Below are 22,124 nucleotides of genomic sequence, written 5' to 3'. Positions count from 1 at the left end.
ATCATTTCGCTCATAGTAGTGTGTGTGTCTGTAAAAGGCCACTAATAACAGAGAGGCGCTTTCTGGGCCACGGCGCTACAGGAAGTGCCTCCGTGCTGGCGCTTTAATGACACGAGAACGACTACGTGTCAGGAAACATTCGAAGGGAAATTCATTTGTGACCCCGTGTCTTCTCGACACTAATGCTTCTCTTCTTCTGTGAGCGGCATTCAGGCAGCTCTCCTCCCCGTGGATCCTTCATGTGCCAACATCCTAAATGGGGTAATCCAGTTTGAAATAAACAATTTATATTTGCGTAGAAAATTCATCTAAATGAAAGTAAATATACATATTTTTTTCCTTTTTGCTTTGAAAATATGATTCCTGTTGCAGAATTAAAGGACTATTTCAACATCATTGGAATTCTGTGTTCAATACCAGACCAGGAGATCAATACCACTTAAGATGAATCCAACATAAAACAGTCAATTATTGATTTTACAATTTTGTTTGTGTGCAAATTAAACAACCAAGATATAACCCGTTTTTTATAACATTTTACAACTGGAACCAGGAAGAGAGACGGCAGCTGTGTCCCAATTCAGGGGCCGACTCCTTCCCCACGTGAGGATTCAGTTCTGACTTGTGTCATAAGAGCAATGTTTCCAATGCTAAAGGAGATAAGTGAGGAAGCATTGAAGCTCCTTTCCTAACCCTTGCGGAAATCCGTCTGGTTCATTTCATTAAGTTTAGGTTTGGAAGCAAAATTGACATTTCGAACGCAGCCTTTGTCTTTCCTTGATTAGGAGAGGCCACATTTGAAGAGGACTTATGAATGGGACACTCTCATTGAGCTGCTGTGAGACAATCTGTCTTCTAAAGCTCATTCAGATGCCCCTGACTTTAGACCCAGCATCACACATGTGCTTGCATCACTGCACAGGCTTCGCCTTAAGTTCAGGATTGAACGAGTTTTTAAAGTACTAAAGGATCTGCCCCCTGAAAACCTCTGAGCTTCTCCGCCCCCTTTCCACTCCACCTTTGAAAAGTCTCTTTAACATGTAAGTGCTCCCTCTCTGCCGCCATGTTTAAGACTAAAATCAAGACCCCTTGTGTTCTCGCAGGCTTTTGAGTGTCATTAAGTTGTTGTTATTCACAAAATAGCTTTTTTATTTTATCAAATTGTATTCCTTATCTTTCAGCACTTTGGTCAATTGTGTTTGTTTTTAAACATGCTTAACAAGTGGGTTTAAAAGTAAGCAAAACCTTAAATTTAACAGACATTTTTCTTCATTCTTCAAAATAAGGAAAATTATTGCATTTTTACCCAAAAGGTCAAACCATCATTTTAGAGCAATTCATTTTTTGGCTCTCACACATCTGTTTGTGTGACTAATACGTTTTTCAGACCCGAATGTTAAACGAGAAGTAGCAGGATATGTTTTTTGGGGTCTTTTTTTTTTTTTTAAATCAACAGCCATCGTCCCTGTGCTGCATCTCACAAGGACATATTTCCGGATCTTTCCACAGCAAACACAGCTGCTCACTGAGCGTTTCTCCTGCTACCTTGAGTTATGGCAGCTCGGTTAAAGTATTCCCTACTGGTGCAGCGTCCTTCACAGGCCCCTGGTGGCCTCGACTGGAATGTGGCTGCAGGTTTGTGCGTTGAATAACTTCAGAACAGTTTGGCCAGTAACATGTCAAAACTGTGGTCGGAGCAACATGTTATTTCAGCTTTGGTCTTAGGTCACTGATTACTGAATTCTCTCTTGAGACGAGTGTGGAGCAACATTCTCGCTGTAATAAGCTGTAATACTGACGACTACTGTGGGTTTCAAATATTCTATATCCTCTATATTGGCTGGTGAACCTGTGTGTCACTAACTGACCTGCCTGCCCCTGCTCTCACTGGACATCACTGGAGTTTTCAGCCAGAGAGATGTACGCCACTGAAGCAGAGACGGAAGCCAGAAAATAGCAAACAAATCGGGGAAAAGTCGGCTTCTAGAAGGCTTCATGAAGAGGAGGCCAATAGGAGGGGGTGGCATGTACCGGTTGCATATTTTCAAAAGGTAACAACAACAGTTTTAAGCTGTTTTTCGAATGTATTTCCCATATGAAGATCACAGCGCCCCAGTTACATTCATGACAACAGGACAATGTTGTGAACATTCATGTATTAATTATCGTCGCTTTTCCAAGTTCACATCTTCGTCTGTGTTGTCTGCTTCTAGGTCTTGTATTATTCATCTTAGGATCTTTCTGTTATTTTGGTGTTTTTTTCCCAGATTTTTTGGGATCTGTCGCCTCATCAACTCATCCAATCGCTGGATTCATTGCTGTATTCTCACATGGGCTCACTCATGACCGTTTTCCAGACCATTTCACGAGGGGGGGCTGGCAGGAAAGGTTCCAGAAAACGTTTGGCACAACTGACTTAGAACATTTGTGTTCTCACATAAATCAGTGCATGTACTGAAAGCAGCTTTAAATACACTGTGAGGGTTTTCCAGTGCAGAGGCAATATGAAGCACTTACTATAGAGCCTTAGACATTCATCTGCTGTGTGACAATAAGTTGCCTTCAAATGGCAATCAGCAGTTGATGGTGGCAACCAGAGGAGTCAAGTACATGAGATGATGTTTAAGTGGGTAGAGTTGACACAACCCTGTTGCTAGGGAACCGGGAAACCATGATGGAGGCTCAACGACAACTTGTTGTTCTCTAAAGACATACAGATGTCAACGACCATTTAATAAAGGAATGCACGTCAATGAATGGTTAGAGTAATATGTAACTTTTCTAATTCGGCTGTTACATCGCTATTTAAAACCAAGCGCCAATGTTCATGTTTTTTCTGATGTGTGAGAGGAGAGCAAATTAACTAGCGGGTGGATTGTTTGCTCTCAAATGGAAAATGTGAAAGCGTAACGAGGGAAAAAGAAACCAAACCAAACAATTGGGATTATTGAACCACATCCTCATACACAGCACTTTAAATAGGAAACAACAGCTTTGTGAGGAAACAAAAAGTGACGGTAACAATGGCAACACATCCCCCCCGAGGACATAACGTGTCTTCACTTTGTGTGAATGAAAGCGCTTGTGAATGTGTGACAAATACAGCGGGCGCCGTCGCCCCTCTTACCGATCATGGGAGACTCGATGAAACTCCAGGTGTTGCTCTGCGGCACGTAGGACTGGAGGACGCCGGCCGAGCGTCCGGCCTCGTTCACGCCGCCGAACACGTAAACCTTTCCTCCGCACACGGTGGCCGCTGAAGAGTGGACCGGCTTCGGCAGGGGAGACACTGTTTCCCATTGGTTGGTGATGGTGTCGTATCTTAAGAGAAGAGAAATAAGAATAGATATTTTGGGTTTTTGTACACAATTGGGGAAACTTTCATCTTAAAAAGTTATGACAGTCCCCACTGGTCAAAAAGAACAACGTACAGTAACATCTGGCTTTTTTATATTACATTACATTTCATTAGGGTTAGGGGTGACGCTTTTATATAGAAGCGACTAACAATAAGTGCACTCAACCATGAGGGTACAAACCCAGAACAACAAGAATGAAGCAAGTACAATTTTCTTCAAGAAAGCCAAACTACAAAGTGCTATCTGTTAGTGCTCCTATATATACTGTTTTTTTATTTTATCCGAGGTAAAGTGGGCTTTTGTCTGCATAGGAATGAATACATTTGGCATTCACTCCCAGGTCCAATGGACTCTGTGGTAGAACCAGGTTTTTATCGGCTCTGGCCCCGATCTGCAGCGATGAAACCGTGACACCTAGATGAACAATCTTTATTTTCTAGAGGTTGATGCTTGACTTTTTTTTATGCACCGTTATCATTCGCATTGAACTTCCGGCAGTTGCCGTGTAAATAGCAATAAAATGTGTCCTTGTCAACGCGCAACAATGGCAAGAAGTCTCTCTTTTCTCTCTCTTCACATTGTGAAGAGAGAGCTTCACAGTGTCCTAAAGGTTTGTGACGACGGTCCTGACTCACAGCACAGAAAGCCAAACTCCTCTACCAGCAATTTGAAATTAGTCAAGCTGCTTTTTGTGCGTTTGAAGTACCCATGTTTTCCTCCCAGGTTTGGTGTAAAAGAGGAAGAAAACATCTTAAATTGTGAAAAATTAGATAAGATCCACATCGAGGTTCATACTTGACTGATATAATGACGCCACTTACGTAAAAAAGATCCACATGAGGAGTTTGTAAATGATTCTGCCACAATGCAGTCTCATTTATACACACACACACATCAACAGTATGCAGGAACATTCAGATGTTTTTGCTCCCACTGGTCTGAATTCGCAGAGAAATGCTGGTTTTAGCTGCAGGCCTGACAGATGTAATTAGCAGAATGCCTCCACCACCAGGGAAGATGAAAAAGACCGACCATTACGTACAATGACAGCAATTAAAGCAATTACCCAAAGCAACATATGTTGGGAGCTACAAGCCATTACTCTCTAGAGCTGGGTTGTGTGTCAATGCCGAGCTCCGGACCTTCCTCGGTGAGTCCCCCCCCCGCCCACCCCCCCTTGGCAGAGACTTCACCGCTGCGCCGGAAAACTCAACCGACCCGAACCAGCACAAACAGACAGATGAAAGGGCCCCGACACAATGGGCTGCATGACAAGAAGATGCTCCATCGCAGGGCCGTGCCCTTGTCAGAAGTGGAGGGTGTGGGTGTGTTTATGTGTTTATTTGTCACATTTGCATTTGTGAGTGTTCAGACATGTGTTTGTGTGTGTTTCTTTTGCCCTGTGGCTCCATTAGCGCAGTGTGTTAGCGCGGCAAATCCTGTGTCCACGGGCCACTGATCAAAGCAGCCACGCCGACAGCCTTCCAGCTGGAGTGGGCTTCATTAAAGAGACGCAAATGGATCCAGGATCTGTGATTACAACACACACACGTCCTTTCAGACAACAGCGAGCCGCCTTAATCAAGGTTGTCTCTTTGTTATAAAAGAAAGAAACACGTTTACATGAAAACCCACGCGTCCCTCGGGAGAAGAAACCTTACACTTCAAACGCTTAAGAAACGAAGACCCCCCCACACTGTCAATTTAGAGGCAATTTTTTGAAGTGTGATTTTCCCACAGGGGTCAAGGAACTTCATCAGGTGTCTGCTCCTGTTACTTTCATATTCACTTCTTCACAAAGCACTCCTGCAAAAGACGTACATGTGTGGAAAGATGTTTTTTTCCAACTGCAGATGTTTCACTGCTTCAGCTCCTTTTTTTAAAAGTTAGGCTGAATTTAAATGACACCTGGAAGCGCCGGATGCATCCAGCTTCCTGTGAGAAGGCCGCGAGATGAAGCACAAGAGGAGACGAGCGAATTAGCCGTCGGGAATATTCGCTTCAGGGGTCTGATCATGTCCTTGGCAACAGCGGTCGATGAGAAGGGTTTAAATTGACTGGCAGTCCGAGAGAGAGACAAAGAAGACACTCTGAGAAAAGGTGGACTCGGAACACTCAGTGTGCCAAGTAGCATCGTGAAAACACACACACACACACACACACACACACACACACACACACACACACACACACACACACACACACACACACACACACACACACACACACACACACACACACACACACACACACACACACACACACACACACACACACACACACACACAGGTTGAGTAGCTGAGCCCTACTGATATAGAAGGACTAACACATGTCTCATTCTCTGGCAGATGTAATTACCCCTCGGACCACATCACAGGAGGTGCAGAGCTGTGAGGGTCAGACAGCGCAGAGTGAAGCTGATTAGGGGCTAAGACATGAGGCCAAAGGGAACTACAGCAAACTGCGGGCGGGCCGTGAGGAAAATAGATTAAAGACAAGAAAGACTAAAATCACTCAGATCCTGTAATGTGGTTTTCAATCTTATGTTTTCTCCTTAAAACTTGACTGAAAACACAACAAAGTAAGAACGGCAATAACTTTTCCTCGGCTCATTTGAGCGTTTTCATTTGCAAAGTTTGATCCCACATTTTGGCTCAATCGCACTTCTCTAATCGACTTTAAAGCAACTGCTTTTAAAGAAACACTACGCAACTTTTTCTTTAAATCTAAAAATGGCAGCTCCACAATTAGCTGCTTTCATTCCTTCTCCTCATCCTGAACACCTGTTCTCCTGCTCTGTGCAACTTCGGTGATCAGGTGGAATCTCCGGTGAGAAGTGTGTAACTGATGATCGCAGCCTAAATTGTTTCGGAATCAGGCCCAAGAGAAACGCTGAGACTGAGAAGTCATTAACACCAGCGTTTAACATCTATATTCAGAGAGGAAACTTTTAAAATATGAGGAATTCGGAAAGAGTTTGGTGAATTTGTTTCAGCTGTAAATCTTTTTGTTCATAAAGCCGGTGGCTCAAGGGTAATATCACTCGCTCAGTTGAGTCTCAGTGAGTCGGACGGCACCGGTCAACAGATTGTTACGCTCTGTTATTTCTCTACATGAAAAGCATTTCATCGCTCAGACAAGGAGCCCAACAGAATCGAACACGGCATGTGGCTGCAGAGGGCGCTGTGGCTTAGTAAAATTGATAACATGTTGCTTTGAGTGCAAATTTTCGAGATCAGCAAAACAGCCAAAGGACAAGTTAGCATCTAGCCGGTGAACACAGCTACTCATCTGAAATTTCTGACACAAAGTTTCATAATGAACCCAAAGTAATTTTCCACTTCACAGTGTCCGATACTTCATTAATTTGTAGCCACACTATAAACACTGACCAAGGCAGGTCGAATAAGGGGATGGATTCTGGATGTTTTTCACTTTTTAAAATATTGCGAGATATGGCATTAGCCTTGTCGGAGGTATCCTCTCTCAGAGTGCCCTTCTAGTTGCATGTAGAGCAGGGAAGTGAGATCCAATCCCAAGTGGTCACAGGAGACGGATGTATTTTACTACCAGGTGTGAACAGACAGACCTAGAGCTGACCACTCAGGATCAGATATGTCCGAGTGAATGTTAATGCCAGGGCCCGATAGAGCACTTAGCTGCTACAGAACCAATCATTACCATCAGTTACCAGGAACAGAGCTGAAACTAGACAAATACTGATAATTTAGATGATCAGTGTCAGTTGCATGTGTAAATAAGCAGCTGTTTGTTAAGCCTCACGGGTTCACAAGGCGATCATACGTCATTATTGTGTTCACAGCTTTAAAATTACCTAAAACAATCCAACCCTACAAATCGAAGGTAATCTTCTCTGAGGACTTTGTGCGCTTCAAATGATCTGATCTGAGAGAAGCACAGACGAATATGTAAAATAAGCCCGAACCACCACAGCCAGTCTAACTTTGTCAGATAATGGCTTGCTCAAGTGAGACCCCCATGTCTTTTAGCGAGCGGCGGATCAAGAGGAGGGGTTTTAAGGGGCCATTAATGTAAACACGGCACGGCTACCGAGCCGTCAAATGAGTCAGGAGTTTTTGATGAAAGCGAACAAGTGCAGGTCAGAGGAAAGTCGACGTCTGCGACTGTCTCAGAGGTCACAAATCTGATTAAATTCATTACATGACTGATTTACCATCCAGCTTTTAATATGAACCATGACATTAGAACTGACACTAAAAAGATTCTCTGAGTGGGAGAATCGAGAGACTTCTTGCCATTGTTGCGCGTTGACAAGGACACATTTTTATTGCTATTTACACGGCAACTGCCGGAAGTTCAATGCGAATGATAACGGTGCATAAAAAAAAGTCAAGCATCAACCTCTAGAAAATAAAGATTGTTCATCTAGGTGTCACGGTTTCATCGCTGCAGATCGAGTATATTGTTCAATTATGTCTCCATGGCAGATGAGATGGAGGAGAGACAGAGAGAGAGAGAGAGAGAGAGATAGACAGAGGAAGAATGAAAATACTGCATTCATTACAAAAACAATGAGGAAATCTCTCCTCCTTTTCCTCTGAATCTCTCCGTCATACAGGAAAGGCAGACAGAGCTTTTTCCTTATTGTCACTAAGACAGTGTAGGAGTTTATCCGTCAACGTGTTGCGCTGCATCGATTGTTTATTTTTCCTCCCTCTCTTTCTTCAGTGTTTATACACAAGGACTGATCTCTGCATGAAGCCATGTAATCGGCTGTAGCTCCTGACAGGGCTTGTTTTACCATGCGGGGACAATCATCTGGAAAATGCTGCTGCAGGATTACAACAGAACAAACAATGATTGTGTGCTTCAGTGTCGTGAGAGAGGGAGACAGAAGGAAGACCGTTTGGATGATGAGGGAGAGGGAGAGGGAGAGGGAGAGGAGAGAGAGAGAGAGAGAGAGAGAGAGAGAGAGAGAGAGAGAGAGAGAGAGAGAGAGAGAGAGAGAGAGAGAGAGAGAGAGAGAGAGAGAGAGAGAGAGAGAGAGAGAGAGAGAGAGAGATTTCGAATGAAAGATACCGGCCAGACTGGCAAACAGATTTCCCTCTGAGTCTGAAATCTGGATAAAGAAAAACATCCTTGTGCAGCATGTGCTGTGACTGGTGCATCGCAGGACACAATTTGAATCCCATGTCAAGGTGTAAACGTCATCGCATTGGTAAAGAAGAGGACCATCTCTGTGCATTCCTCTTCACTCGCCCATCAGGAAAAGAACACGTTAGAGAATTTTGGATGGATTTGTCGTCTCCCCACCTGCTTGTCTGCTCCTAATGCACATAATAAACTGAAGGTACTTAATATACCAGTTTTCAACCTACCAGGGATGTCAAGATACCAAATTTGTTGCCACGGCAAAAAACCTTTACTTCTCCTACTTTATAAAAATATGTCAATGTACAAAATACAACAAATACCTTAGAATAGTTCCCATTGGTTGGTAGCTTAACCCTCAGGGCTGCGTTTTAAAACTCCTTCCTTCATGGAAAAAAAATTTCCTCAATGCGCCCCAAGGGTTAATTAAGACTTCTCTACATCTCATTCATTCACAATGCTATTGAATTCATTCAATTTTATTTGGATAGCGCCAATTCATAACACGCATAATCTCAAGGCAATTTACATAGTAAGGGTGAGACCTAAACAATTATAGGGAACTCCCAACAGTTCCAACAATGAACAAGCAGAGAGAAAAAACATGAAGAAATATATAGATTTAGACTCAATCTGCCTCAACCGGTTGGAGTGGGCAGAGGAACATGGGGAAGACGCTCAAACTTTAAATCTGCTGTCATTTCGGTGATTCGCGGAAAACTTCCCCCTCCCCACTCGCCTATGAGGAGGTTTCCTACGCTATGTCACAGTGGGTAGGTCAGAGCATATTGTTGTTCTTACTTTGTCTCTGCTGTGTGTATCAAAAATCTGATTGAAAAGGACAAGGCTGCTGTTTTGTGTTTGACAAAAACATCAAACAAGAAGATAACCCAAGAAAAACATGATACCAAATCACATCATTCAAATCTTCAAATGATTTTTCTGGAATCACATTATGAAGAAAATGCTATAAAAATAGCAAAGTAGAGAGTGCAAAGTACCACCACCATCCCAGGCTCATCTTGCACACACATTTAGACATTCTAGTCTTCAACCAAACCTCAGAAATTACAAAGCTGTTGGTATGGGGCCTCATTAGGCTTCTTTTTATTGCAGTCTCTCGTGTAAATAGCCGATAATATAATTTAAGGGGCTTTCACATAATTGTCGTTGCTGTGGACAAACATTATCATCCATTCTAAGGGAGCCCTCCTCAGCTCCGGCCCCAGGCAATGTCCCGCTCTGCCAGCCCTGTTGCAACATGAGTGCACATGATCAGTTATGAAGAAGCATTTCACCTGATGTCCCAAAGCATGGCTAACACCTTTGACTTTGCTGGGAGATCACTTAGCTCTTTATCTTTATCGAAGTATCCTTGAGAAATGATTTTAGATTCAACTTTCTAAAAATAGTTGATATTCTTCATCTCCAAAAAGCAAAGGAGGAAGACAAGAGAGTCAAGAAGACCACAGCAGGAAACCAAAAATACCCTGTTTTCTAAATCTATCTCTGTCCTTTTCAAGAACAGAATGGATTGTGTTTGAGCGAGAGCTTCACCAACGAAGAATAATTTGCTCTGTGATGATGTCAACCACGCCGAGCTCAGAAAATGTGGCACATAGGCACATATTATCCCGGGGCCCTCTCTCCATAACATTGACTCGGAAATATACATCTGGGTCACAGACCATAAAAGTTAATGGATGCAGTAAAGATGCAAGCATTATGCAGCATTCCGCTAGATTTGCTCAGTTGCATGTTTGTCTTAAGTCCTGATGTGTGTGTCTTGTTTTTCTGTTTATGAGGCAGCCACGATGGAGCGGCGTGCTACAGCAACGAGAAGTAAATGTCAAACATATGAATAAGATATTCAGCACGTTGTTTTAATCAAAGACTGTATATTAAGTTGGAAGGCTTATATCTACGTCCTCCGTGAGTCAGTCTAAGTTTTATAAGTCAATAAAATAATACATCTTAAAATAACCAAGTAAAATCAAACATCAGTGTAATAACAAATACCTACAAAGAGATAAAATAATTATTTATTACGTATTCTGCAGCCAGTCACTAGGTGGCGAAAAATATGGTTTGGCTTCACTTTTGAGGAGCAGTCATGTGGTCATCTTTAGTATACGATTACAGAATGAAAGAAAATTGTTGACCAATGTCTTCCTTTTTAAGCTGACCTCAAATACCACCATGTACTATATAGCGCACCAGTTGTCTGTATTGCTTATATATATATATATATATATATATATATATATATATATATATACATATATATAATATTTAGGCTATACATTATGTGATGATGCAATCTAATCATAAACAAGGAGCCTCCCGCATCTCCACCAATTCACTAATAAGGTTAGCTACAAGGGATTGTGGATGATGAACCACACTTATCTTCATATCTCTCTCCTATTACACACACACACACACAAACACACACACACACGCTGACACACTCACACGATAAACTGGGTTTGATGGGCTGACAGTGTTTGAAATACTGACACATATCCATTTCCCCTGAGATACAGACTACAGCGTATATGGAGTGAGTAATGAGGGTGGAGAGTCAGAGGGAGGAGAGTAAACACACACACACACACACATACACACACACAAATACACACACCTCTCGATCAGATAACAAAACCAATCGGGCTCTATGCATCTCAATGCTGACAAGAAGATCCATTAAGAGCCAGAGGAGTGCATCACAGCCGTTACAACCACACGGCAACGACATAAAGACACTGGCTGCGTAACAATAGCACATAAAGCTATTAAAGGCCTTGAGATGCACACAGCTCGTTATGGAAGTTCCTGATTAGACAGGATATTAAAAATACCTGCACTCATTTAAGCTGTTAGTCACGCTTACCCCACATAGGCCCACAACAACAACAACAACAAAACCGTAACCTTTAAAAAGTGAGTGTGTGTATTGGGATGCAATTTAAGCAAGTTTGTAAAAAAAAAAAAAAAAAAAAAAAAATGCGTAACATTGCCTGCAGAAAGGAGCTGATGCTCTAGATTCTATCAAGCAGCAACTCATGCCCTTAAGTTACAAATTCACATTAATCCCTGCAACACCCCAGCTAGCTATCTCTCTCTCTCTCTCGCAAGAACGCCATCTCTCGGTCTGCCCTGCATTCTGTTTCTGCTGCCCACCTCGGATACACAAGGTTTCTGTTTTAAAAAAACAAACAAGGAACATCTTCAGTTCGCATCCAAATCGAAAATGTCGCATTTGGTTTTAATCGTCACAGCTGTGGGGGCTGCCATTTAGGATTTTAAGTGAAATGTTTCTAGGACGATTGGCTTGATTGTCGTGATGCTTGGTGAAGACACTTACGCCCCCCGCTGATCCACCAGCCTTTCAACGAACGCCACTGGCAGGTCAAATTGTTAATTTATCGAATAATTCATGAACAAATACTTGTAAAACTAATGACATTCCAATGGCCCTCAGCTGTTCCTAATGTGTGGTCCTTGTTGGCAAATGCTCTTATGCTAATTTGCAAACTTAAAATGCTGAAGAAGTCAAATATTTGTATTTTTGAGCATATTAGCATGCTGATGTTAGCATTTAGCACTGTGGTGCCTAGGTACGGCTTCACAGAGCAACTCGCATGGCGGCATATTGTTTTTTTATTTTTATTTAATTCACACTCTTTGATTTTTTCTATTCTCTGCTGATTTTTATTATAAATTAATTTCCACACATTTAGACTCAGCACTGTGGGACACGGCCTCAGCTGCTCTGCACCACAACTCAGAACCTCTCTGCCACCTCACACCACAAACTCAAAACACATCTGTTGAGATCAGTCCTCCACGCATAACAGTTCTTATTAGATCTGCTCTTCAATTTTAGATTTTGTGTTATAGCTCATTCTTCTTCTTCTTTGTTGGTTTATTGGCAGGTGGCAACCAATGTGTTTTTCAATATCTCACTTCTTCCTCATTTGGTACTGTATCTCTCATTACCCTTGATATGTGATAGCTTCTCCTTCTTTGTTCAGTCCTGTGGCAGATGGCCACCTACTGTGTTGGGAGTGTGAATCAGAGTTATCTAGGCTATATGGTGACAATATCTGATTTGAAATAACTTGTCTTTGATGTTTTGTACTCTTTTTTTCATTACAACATAATGCTATGTGCTATTTATGATCTATTGTGGAGTGTTCTTTGGTGTTGTAGAAAGTCACATTGAAATAAAATGTTATTTCTGTATAAAAGTTTGGGCATTAAATATTTGAGGATATCGGTGCATAAACACGGTCTCCTCTTACTTTACAGTTAGTCTATTGAGACTTGTGTTGCTGCAGGAAGACAGAGGTGGAACCATGAGTGAGAGAAAGTTGGAGGGAGGATTTTAGCGAGAGAAACTACAATGGCTGAGTCATTTTGAGATGTTAACAATGTTAATGAAGCATTTTACTTCGATGGTCTTCTCTACTTGTTTCAGTCAGAGTAGAGGGACGAAGAGCTCTTACAAATTGAAGAGCGAATGAGGAGAATAACAATAACAATTTAAGCCTTTTACTGGTGAAAAAGCACTTTAAGTGGACGTTTTGTGGACTGTCCCAGTTTCCCAATAAGATAACATTGTAGCCAGTGATTTAGTGGACCGATTCCAAGAGTTTTTGTAAGTGTCATTCACTTTTACACACTCACATTTATAAACATCGGCCCCGGGTTGAGAAATACAGGAATTCCCCTTTAAATCCCAAGTCTGCCACCTCGCTCATCTGGAGTCAGATGTCATTACACCAGAACACATCAATACATTGAGACATTAGCATGCAGTCCCATGTCTGTTTTGTCATTTCTCTATATTGTCACTGGAACAAGCACAAGAAGAGAGCGGGAATGTGAGTGAATCAATCCCTCATTAGCCTTCTGCCTCCTGTCAGAAGTAATGAGCTGAGAGGTTGTGATTGGCCCGAGGAAAACAAGGCTACTGTGTGAATCAGCCCTGGCCTGGAGGGCACGCAAAACAATTTGCACACAAATATAGGCATCGTTTGCTTAAATTAACATTTCTCATGTTTACCAAGAATGTTCATTAGCAGCGGCATGGGGGGGAAATCTCAACAGCATGACCTAAACTGCTCTATGCTTAAAAAAACTAAGTTGAAATCGACTGCTGAACTTTCATTTTCAAGCAAATTGTTGCTCAGCATTTGTATTTCGTCCAAAATTACTAACTTAAACCTGGGCAAGAGGGAAAGGTGTGAAGGATGGAGAAATGGGAGACAGGGTCAAGAAGGAGAAACAAATATATGGAAAGGAGAGCGATGCTTGCATTTTTTTTGCTTTCATTTTCAATTTGAAGGCAGGACAAAGATAGAGGCGCATGAGAGAAGGAACATCCACTTTTGAGGAGGAGGAGGAGGAGGAGGAGTGGGCGCGAGAGGACAGAGTCTATCTGTGTTGTGTCAGCTGCCATCTGTGTGTCACAGCACATCACAGAAACTGTGAGGCCTGTAACCACACCTCCACTATCACCCTGCTGTCAGTTGGGCACCAGCACTCACGCATACACATCACTCGCACACGTTCGGTTACACTTTCCCAGCACTACACACTTGCACACACACACACATACACACAGTTGCTTCCAATCCATGATTTTATGGACATACATGAAATCATCACATGCATGTTGGTCTCCTGAAGCAGCAGTTGGTCTAATATTACCTACACAGAGGAGATTATGTTTTCATCTGTGATGTTTTTTTTTGGTCGTTATCAAGACAACGCGAAAACGCCTCAACTGATTTCCACAAAAAGGGGGAGGAGCATGATCCAAGGAAGAACTCATTGCACTTAACAGTGACCGCCTAGTTTTAGAGCAGCTTTCGTGAAGAATAATTTTCTTCATTGACGTTTCAGTGTTTCAGAGTTTTAGCCTGGAACCAGACCAACTACCTACTAGATGAATCTGGACCATAAAATAGGATTTAGAGAAAAAAATAATATTAGAAAACAAAAACAGTAGACTGTGTAACTAATTATTATAAGAGTCTTACAAGTTAAGAAACTCCACATCCCATCAACCATTGTAAATTATCTATTTTATAAGCTTTTCTTCTTGAATTTAACTCCGTTGTAGTGATTTTCCTCATCTCTAAAAACAACACAGCAAGCTAGAAGGTTAAATCATGGTTGCTCTGTGGTGAACATTATGTGACACTGAACGACCATTTGTGGTTGTGGTAAGCAGTTCCATGGAAACAGTAAGCTCCACCAATCACACACATTACTTCTGAGGAATGTGGGCAGTGTAGCACGTGTCCTTCACATCATGAATAAAAACATGTTTATCTTGGATAGTTAAATATTATGGCTGATAATCCAAATCTCTCTTTCAAAAATGAATGGGATTTTTACTTCTGGAACAACTGCTGCTGAGCTCTCATGAATGTTGCTGTGGATCCAAGTATTTTTTTCACTTCTTTTAACATTGTTATATTAAAAGGACCCGACAGGCCATTGTGTTTGTCCTCGTCTGATTTAATATTGTTGTTTCCGAGGACCTGACACTACTCTTTATAGATACTTTTAAGTCCTATACTCAAAGTCCATTGAAGCTGCATTGGATATAAACCAAAACTGTCTGTGTTTGCCCACTTACACTTCTTGGTTGCAGTGTTCAGTGAATGGAGATGTCCTTGTTACAGCAGGTGACAGTGAGAGAGTTTCATGAAGATGTGTGATATCAACATTTAACTCAAATTGCGTTCGAGTTTCTTGAAAATACAAAGGTCCTCAAATGAGCAAACTAACCTTTCGCTAGACTCTAATTCATGCTTTGACACAAATTGTCAGAGATGAAAACGAAAACCACAGCTTCGTGACAACTAATTTGAACTCGTTTGTATGCACCTTTGTTCCTCGTGTTGATTTTCTCGGTATGTGACAGCTGTTTGTAGCCGTGTTCTCTCTCTCCCCCTAGATTGCTAATCAATGTTTGACGGTGAAATCTACTGAGTCCTGCCTTGGAGAGGAAAGGGCGCTGTGCTGTTCAGAAATGTAAATGTGTGGGAATTTGCATCCTATATGGAGCACATCAGTTTTGCTGACGTGTTTGCAGCTTCGTTAGGGGCACGGCAAAGAAGAACAAAACAGCAGTCGCTCGTCATTTTAATTCAAAGTTAATGGAGAGTTCTTCATTTTTCTAGTCTCCTGCTGGTATCACCCTTAAACAAAATAATTCCACCAACACTTTGTTTCTGCATTGGGTTGAAACAGTATTTACAGACCACTACATTTGGATGTATACACCTTCCCAATTTCTTAGTAACTACTAGCTACTGTATTTGGTTCTATTAAAATCGAATAAACATCCTTGCACGTAAAAACAACACAACTTCTTTTGCACTGCCCAAACAAAGGCAATCACCTACTTTATATACAAAGAGAAAGTTACTGAGGTATCACAAACCAACTATGAAAAATAACCATTTTGTTTCACCAAGAACGAAAAACTCCAACAGCTAAAAGGGCTAATGCCTGTCTCGCCCTGTCAAAGCAATGTTTCCAATTGATTAAGCAAACTGTGGCACCCATATGTATTCTAATTTGTCTCGCTACAGTTTCATAATGAACCAACATTTTTTATTTCAATTCTAATAATAACACAAGAGATATCTGTTGTACTATGCTCCATTTTGCTGCATTTTATTGGTGTGTGGAGCAGCACTTGCAGCAAGCTCATATATTGTCCATAAAGTTGTTAGCATCAACACAGACAGTCCGACCTCATCGTTTCAGCGGCAGTTGCAATCCAGTTCTTTCTCTCACATGAGAATGTGTCTTTCACTCTTTAGTCTGTGAATCTGTCACCGTGACTCTGACGTTGGTGCACGTGCATCCCTGCTACTGCCATAGATTGAATTAATTCTGGGAGAAACGCTGCAGAGAAAGTGAAACCAAACCGAATCAGTGGTAAGTGTTTTTTTTATTATTACTAATGGAGATGAGGAGACGTTTGGGGCTCAGACACAGCTGCAGTACGCAGCAAAAACAGACCAAAGTCATAAGAGATAAATACTGAAGTGAGATGATTTCTCTCTTTATTATCCCGTGACCCTCCTCAGATTTATCTGGGGACCCATTCAGGGATTCTGAGCCCCAGGTTGGGGAGCAGTGATTTAACCTTTGACACATTTACTCATTTATGAACTCCCAAATATCCCTCTTCCCCCCCTCAAGGGCAGAGCTGCTCTGCTTGTTATTTGCTCATAGTACACACATCTGACAGATTGTGTACGATGACATCTGGGGATCTGATGGAGTCTTGCTCTCCATATGGACGACTGGGAAGTGTGTTCATCCGACAGACTGAAGTCAAGGTCAGCCAAAAGCGAACACACACACACACACACACACACACACACACACTCACACACACGCACACACACACACACACACACACACACTCACTCACACTCCACTGCCATCACTACAGGACACACAGAACTCATTAACTCTGATGGATTACAGCAAATTTCAGGCTAATAACACACCGTTAATAAATGCAGGGACGCATTCACTCACACACACACACACACACACACACACACACACACACACACACACACACACACACACACACACACACACACACACACACACACACACACACACACACACACACACACACACACACACACACACACACACACACACACACACACACACACACACCACTATTGTGGCACATACAAACACAGATGGACACAGACCTGCCACCTCAGTGTCACCTTCAGTTAATCCTTGTGAGACAGCGAGCGATCCATCCAGTGGCCACACAGATTTACCCATAATCCCTGTGAATGAACTAATTCAGAGCAGAAGTCTGCTTCCTCAGTGTGTGAGCGCACAATCTGTCCACGTATGTACACACTCACAACCACAGACACACACACAAACATGCACGCACACACAAACTTTGTATGTAGACAGCTGCAGATATGCTGTTCAACAGCCGTGCAGACCTAAAAAAGAGGGCACCTTGAACAACTATCTGAAAGAGAATGTAGGGTGGCATGATAATAGTGAGAGTGTTCTTTTTTAGTGTTTCTACGTGTGTGTGTGTGTGTGTGTGAGTATGAGAGTAGACACAGATTTAATTGGATGGGAATGTCACATAGGACAGGGAACAAGAGTGCTGCCGGTGGTCTAGGTCGTAAACCAATTACTGTTCCACCCTCTTCAAAACTAGATGGGAGATGGAAGACTTAGAACCCACTTCATTAACAAAGTAAGCCCCCTGTGTTGACAGCAGCCATGTAGAGTAGCACTGCGGGGGTGGCTGCTGGCGGGTGGCTGGCCGTCGTACTGAGGCGGGGGGTTTAAAATTAAAATTGACATCCAAATTCCCAGGCAGGATTGGATGCAGCTGATACTTGAGGTTTGATTGCCTAGCTGTAAGGTTGTGTGTGTTTTAAGGGAGCTACAGTGTGCGATGTGTTGTTCACGTCTATGACAAACAACACGACTAAATTATCACTTCCCTTGTGTGAACAGGGATATTTAGATCGTATTCAATTAACACGTACATATATAATTATAAATATATTAACGTGTACACACACACACAAACAGAGCACTTTCTATCACACACTATTCACATACACCTTTACTGTCAGCACAGCAATCCGGACAATTTGGAGTTCAGTATCTTTATTTAGGGAACTTCAGAATGAAGACTGGTGGAGCTAGGGATCAAACCACCGACTTTCTGGTTAGGGAACTACCCGGTCTACCTCCTGAGCCACGTATCTATAACAGCTCTGGCTTTATGAGTGCATATATATAGGTATAAATGAGTAGAATGAATAAATAAAACAAATGGAAATCCCAAAAAGATATTAAAGCTATTAATCAATAAATTATTATTCCATTGATGCATCAAAAATAGTACAGATGAAGTGCATTCAACGGCCAGATGTCCATTCATATATATGAGGGAAATGCTGTTCTCCACACTATACACACACTACATGTATATACTGTTCATACAGTCATTTTTACAGTGTACACACGTGCGATTACAAGACCTGAACCGACAAAGTGCCCGGTCGGCATTTATCTCCCATTAATGTGAGCACCTTCACCTTCACACAGGACAAATCTATATATAACAACCAACCCTCCCACCTCCAGAGTCAATCCCTCCCCGGGTGCCTGCCGGGCGCCGCGTCTACATATTGCGATGGTTTGCCAGAGCCCTGCTTTTCGGGAAAGGTCAGTCTTTGCTTTCTCCTGAGGAGAAGGGCGGGGGGGCGGCGACGGCGAACTGACTGCCAACCACCTCGCCGGCATCTGTCACATCCTAACCACTGATAATTAGCCAGCGAACACACTCACTACACTGCTCCAGCATGTCTGACTGAGGGGAGGGGGGATACGAAGGGCATGTGCTATTTTTACCTCTGCTTTTCGTTTTTTGAGAGAGAGAGAGGGAGAGAGAGAGGGAGAGAGAGAGAAGAAAGGCGCAGAAGCAAGAAAGATAGGCCCGAGAAAAATGACTTGGCCGTTGGTAAAGGCTAGCAATTGTCTGAAGTGCCAGCCCATCGTTTATCGACGAGGCGGATGCACATTCTGTTCATACCAGTCATTACCTGCCGCCCCTCTCTGCTTTTCCCTAATACCATCCTCCGGCGCACCTGCCACCGCTCGCCATTGTCTCTCTATAACCATGACACACACACAGACAGACACACACATATTCACGCACACTCTTTGCAGCATCTCCCTCCGCGTCTCCGGGACCTCAGCACGCCATTAGCAGACAATATAAAGGAGACACTGGCTTTGCTGGAGCATGTCAGACAGATTCAACATCACCGGCCTCGCAGGCCCCCAAATACACCCATCATCTCCTCTGCCCACCTAATCAGTGCCGTGAAGAGACAGAGGGAGCGATGGGACAGAAGGAGCTGCAAAGGCTAGATTTGAGTTGAGATGGAGAGAGATTGTGGTTAAAAGAGGAGACTAGGAGGGGAGGAGAGAGGGATGTGAGGAGCAGTGGAGAGAGAGAGAGAAATATGAGGGAGACGTGATCATGGGCTTGATTTGGGCCCACTCTCTTTTTCCCGCCCCGGAGCGTCGAAATCTCTAAGAGATGCAGTGGCAGCTGCAAGGAGAGGGAAGGAGAAGACTGAACGTACACGCAGCACACACGTACACACACGCACACACGCACAAAACAAGAGGAGGATTTTTTTCTGTCAACACACGACACAGAAGCCTGTATAGTATTTGAGGCTTGTTTCAACATTTAAAATTAAGTCTAAAAAAAACACAAGGCGTACGCTGTGAGTTTTAAATGAAGACGTATGAGATGAACTGCTCGGGGGGGGTGTGGTTGTTTCAATCATGCCACTAATCAGAGGGACCAGAGGAGAAAATGAGAGTGAGTGTGTTTTCAGCAGCTTCACTACTAATCGGAAAAAAGCAGCTCCTCAAATTGCTTCTGTTCTTGTATCCGCACCAGAAAGATATTCACTTTCCAAAGATGTGAAGGCGGAGGAAACGCTGGAATCAGTTTTTCAGAGGACTTGAAAAATGACACAGTTATTGGCCATTAACAGAAGTGATTAATTGACTTATTGTTTCAACACTGGAGCTAATTAAGTGTTTAAGAAGACGTTTGTTTACAACCTCATCGGTGTTGTGTAACTTTTGACAATAATGCTGCCACGGCGTTCACTGTGATGGATGGATCAAGTCAAACAAGTTTCAAGAGTTTGCCTAAGGTATTTTTTTTTTTTTTGCCATTTGCCCAATTTTGCGTCCAAAATACTGTACTGTAAAATGTTTTAGGTGGGCATCAAGACTGAAAAAGTGCTATATAAATCCATTTTACCATTTATCAAACTGAATGGATCTGTGCGGGATGCAGGAAAAAGGAGTGAGGCAGACAGAGACACAAGAAGTGAAAATCTACCCCGACGTTTGAGAAGGGAGCAGGGGGGGGACGGCACCATCGAGGGGTAATGAGGGTGTATATGAGATTATGACTGCGGGGGAGGGATGGTGGGTGGAGGGAGAAGGGGTACCGGGGTTGGAGGGTGAACCGGTGCCTTGACAGCGCAGTGGGGGCCAGGGCTGTGAAGTTGGTTAATCCTGGGATTAGCTCGGCAGGGGGGAACCGGCACGGCGGGGGGGCTCTGGGAGCCCGATGTCCCCAATCCACAGTGCCACGCTGCAAGGCTAGCAGGGGCTGGCTGTGCCCCCCCTCAGAAGCTAGCCCTGGGCGCTCTCTGACCTAGTAGGTGGTGATGAGCCACACAGCAACACACACATAGACGTATAAAAGAGATGCACTGCAAGCTCCTCAGTTGCTTCTTGCTGTGGAGCGGCTGCAGGGCCGAGAGGAGAAGAGGGAGGGGCGTCTTCACATGAGCCCTTCGGTTCCAGTGTGACTGATTGTGAGGGAGTGTATCGGCCCACCTGGGGGGGGGGGCTGCCTCCTCCACACATCCCTCTCGACTACCTCCTCGTCGGCTCTGCGCTGCTAAACTCTTCCCAGCATGCTCCTCTCTCGCTCCCCATTCCCCTCGTTCTCAACTCTTTCGCTGAAGGGTTCCCAAACCCCCGGGGCGGCCGAGCAGCGGGGGGGCGCTCTGTTGTTATTAGCATCATCGCCCCGTTGATTATTTCCCCACTGTCTCCAAAAGAGAGTGCTGTTGGGCAGGCAGCTGAGATGGACAAAGGAGGACAGATGCAGGGCCACAGCTGTGGCCGCACCATGGATAACGATTGTGGATCGTGCATCAGAGGTCGCAATGGTGGATCCAGTTTGGTGGATTCTGTACCGTGCTGGCTGATCGTAGTAGTAATGGAGGATCCTTTGTCGCGTTGGCATCGGATGGTGGTGAATAATTTGAGTATTGTGTATATGGATCCTGACTGGCAGTGGACAATGACTGTGGACTATAGTGGATCCGATCTTGATGCTGGATCATGATCTTGTTGGCTGCTGACCAGAGACTATGACTGCAGCAGGACTGCTTGACATATAGTATTGAAGTTATCCTTCAAAATGTTTACCCTCATCGATGCTGCTAAAACCCTTCTCTTGATGATGTTTTCCTACACTTGACACCTATTGCACTTCTGTCCGTCCTGGGAGAGGGATCCCTCACATGTGGCTCTCTCTCTCTCTCTGAGGTTTCTACGTATCTTTACCCTGTTAAAAGGGTTTTTAGTAGTTTTTCCTTACTCTTGTTGAGGATTAAGGACAGAGGATGTCTCACCATGTTAAAGCCCTATGAGACGAATTGTGATTTGTGAATATGGGCTATACAAATAAAATTTGATTGATTGATTGATTGACTTCCATCACCAAGACGTTGTGTTGCATGTGTAAGAGAGCTGTCTGCGCCCATGCAACGTGTGTGTTTAAAATGCACGTGCATACAGGGAGTACGATGTTTGAAGTGGCAGTATGTGTAAGCTGAATGTTTCTGTTTGGACTGGACTGACAGTGAGCTCCACTTTCTGACTTGACGGCGTCTTTTAACTGCACACAAGAGAGCAGATCCCCATCAGAGCATGGCCCATTCAGGCAGCCAGAAGGAGACCCCCCGCCTCGCCGAA

The 22,124-nt window shown here is 43.3% G+C and overlaps 1 protein-coding gene across 1 annotated transcript in view; it reads right to left on the bottom strand.

The window, feature by feature from the left end:
* The window catches only part of LOC133024636 (kelch-like protein 29), a 152,577-nt gene that overhangs the window by 12,280 nt on the left and 118,173 nt on the right, over positions 1 to 22,124 (bottom strand). The window contains exon 11 of the mRNA XM_061091797.1: positions 3,128 to 3,321. Within this exon, the coding sequence (XP_060947780.1) occupies positions 3,128 to 3,321 (194 nt within the window). The remainder of the gene's footprint in view (positions 1 to 3,127; positions 3,322 to 22,124) is intronic.

The sequence above is a fragment of the Limanda limanda genome, chromosome 18 (assembly GCF_963576545.1).
Source record: "Limanda limanda chromosome 18, fLimLim1.1, whole genome shotgun sequence".
NCBI lineage: Eukaryota > Metazoa > Chordata > Actinopteri > Pleuronectiformes > Pleuronectidae > Limanda > Limanda limanda.
This window is presented reverse-complemented; position numbering and strand designations above follow the sequence as displayed.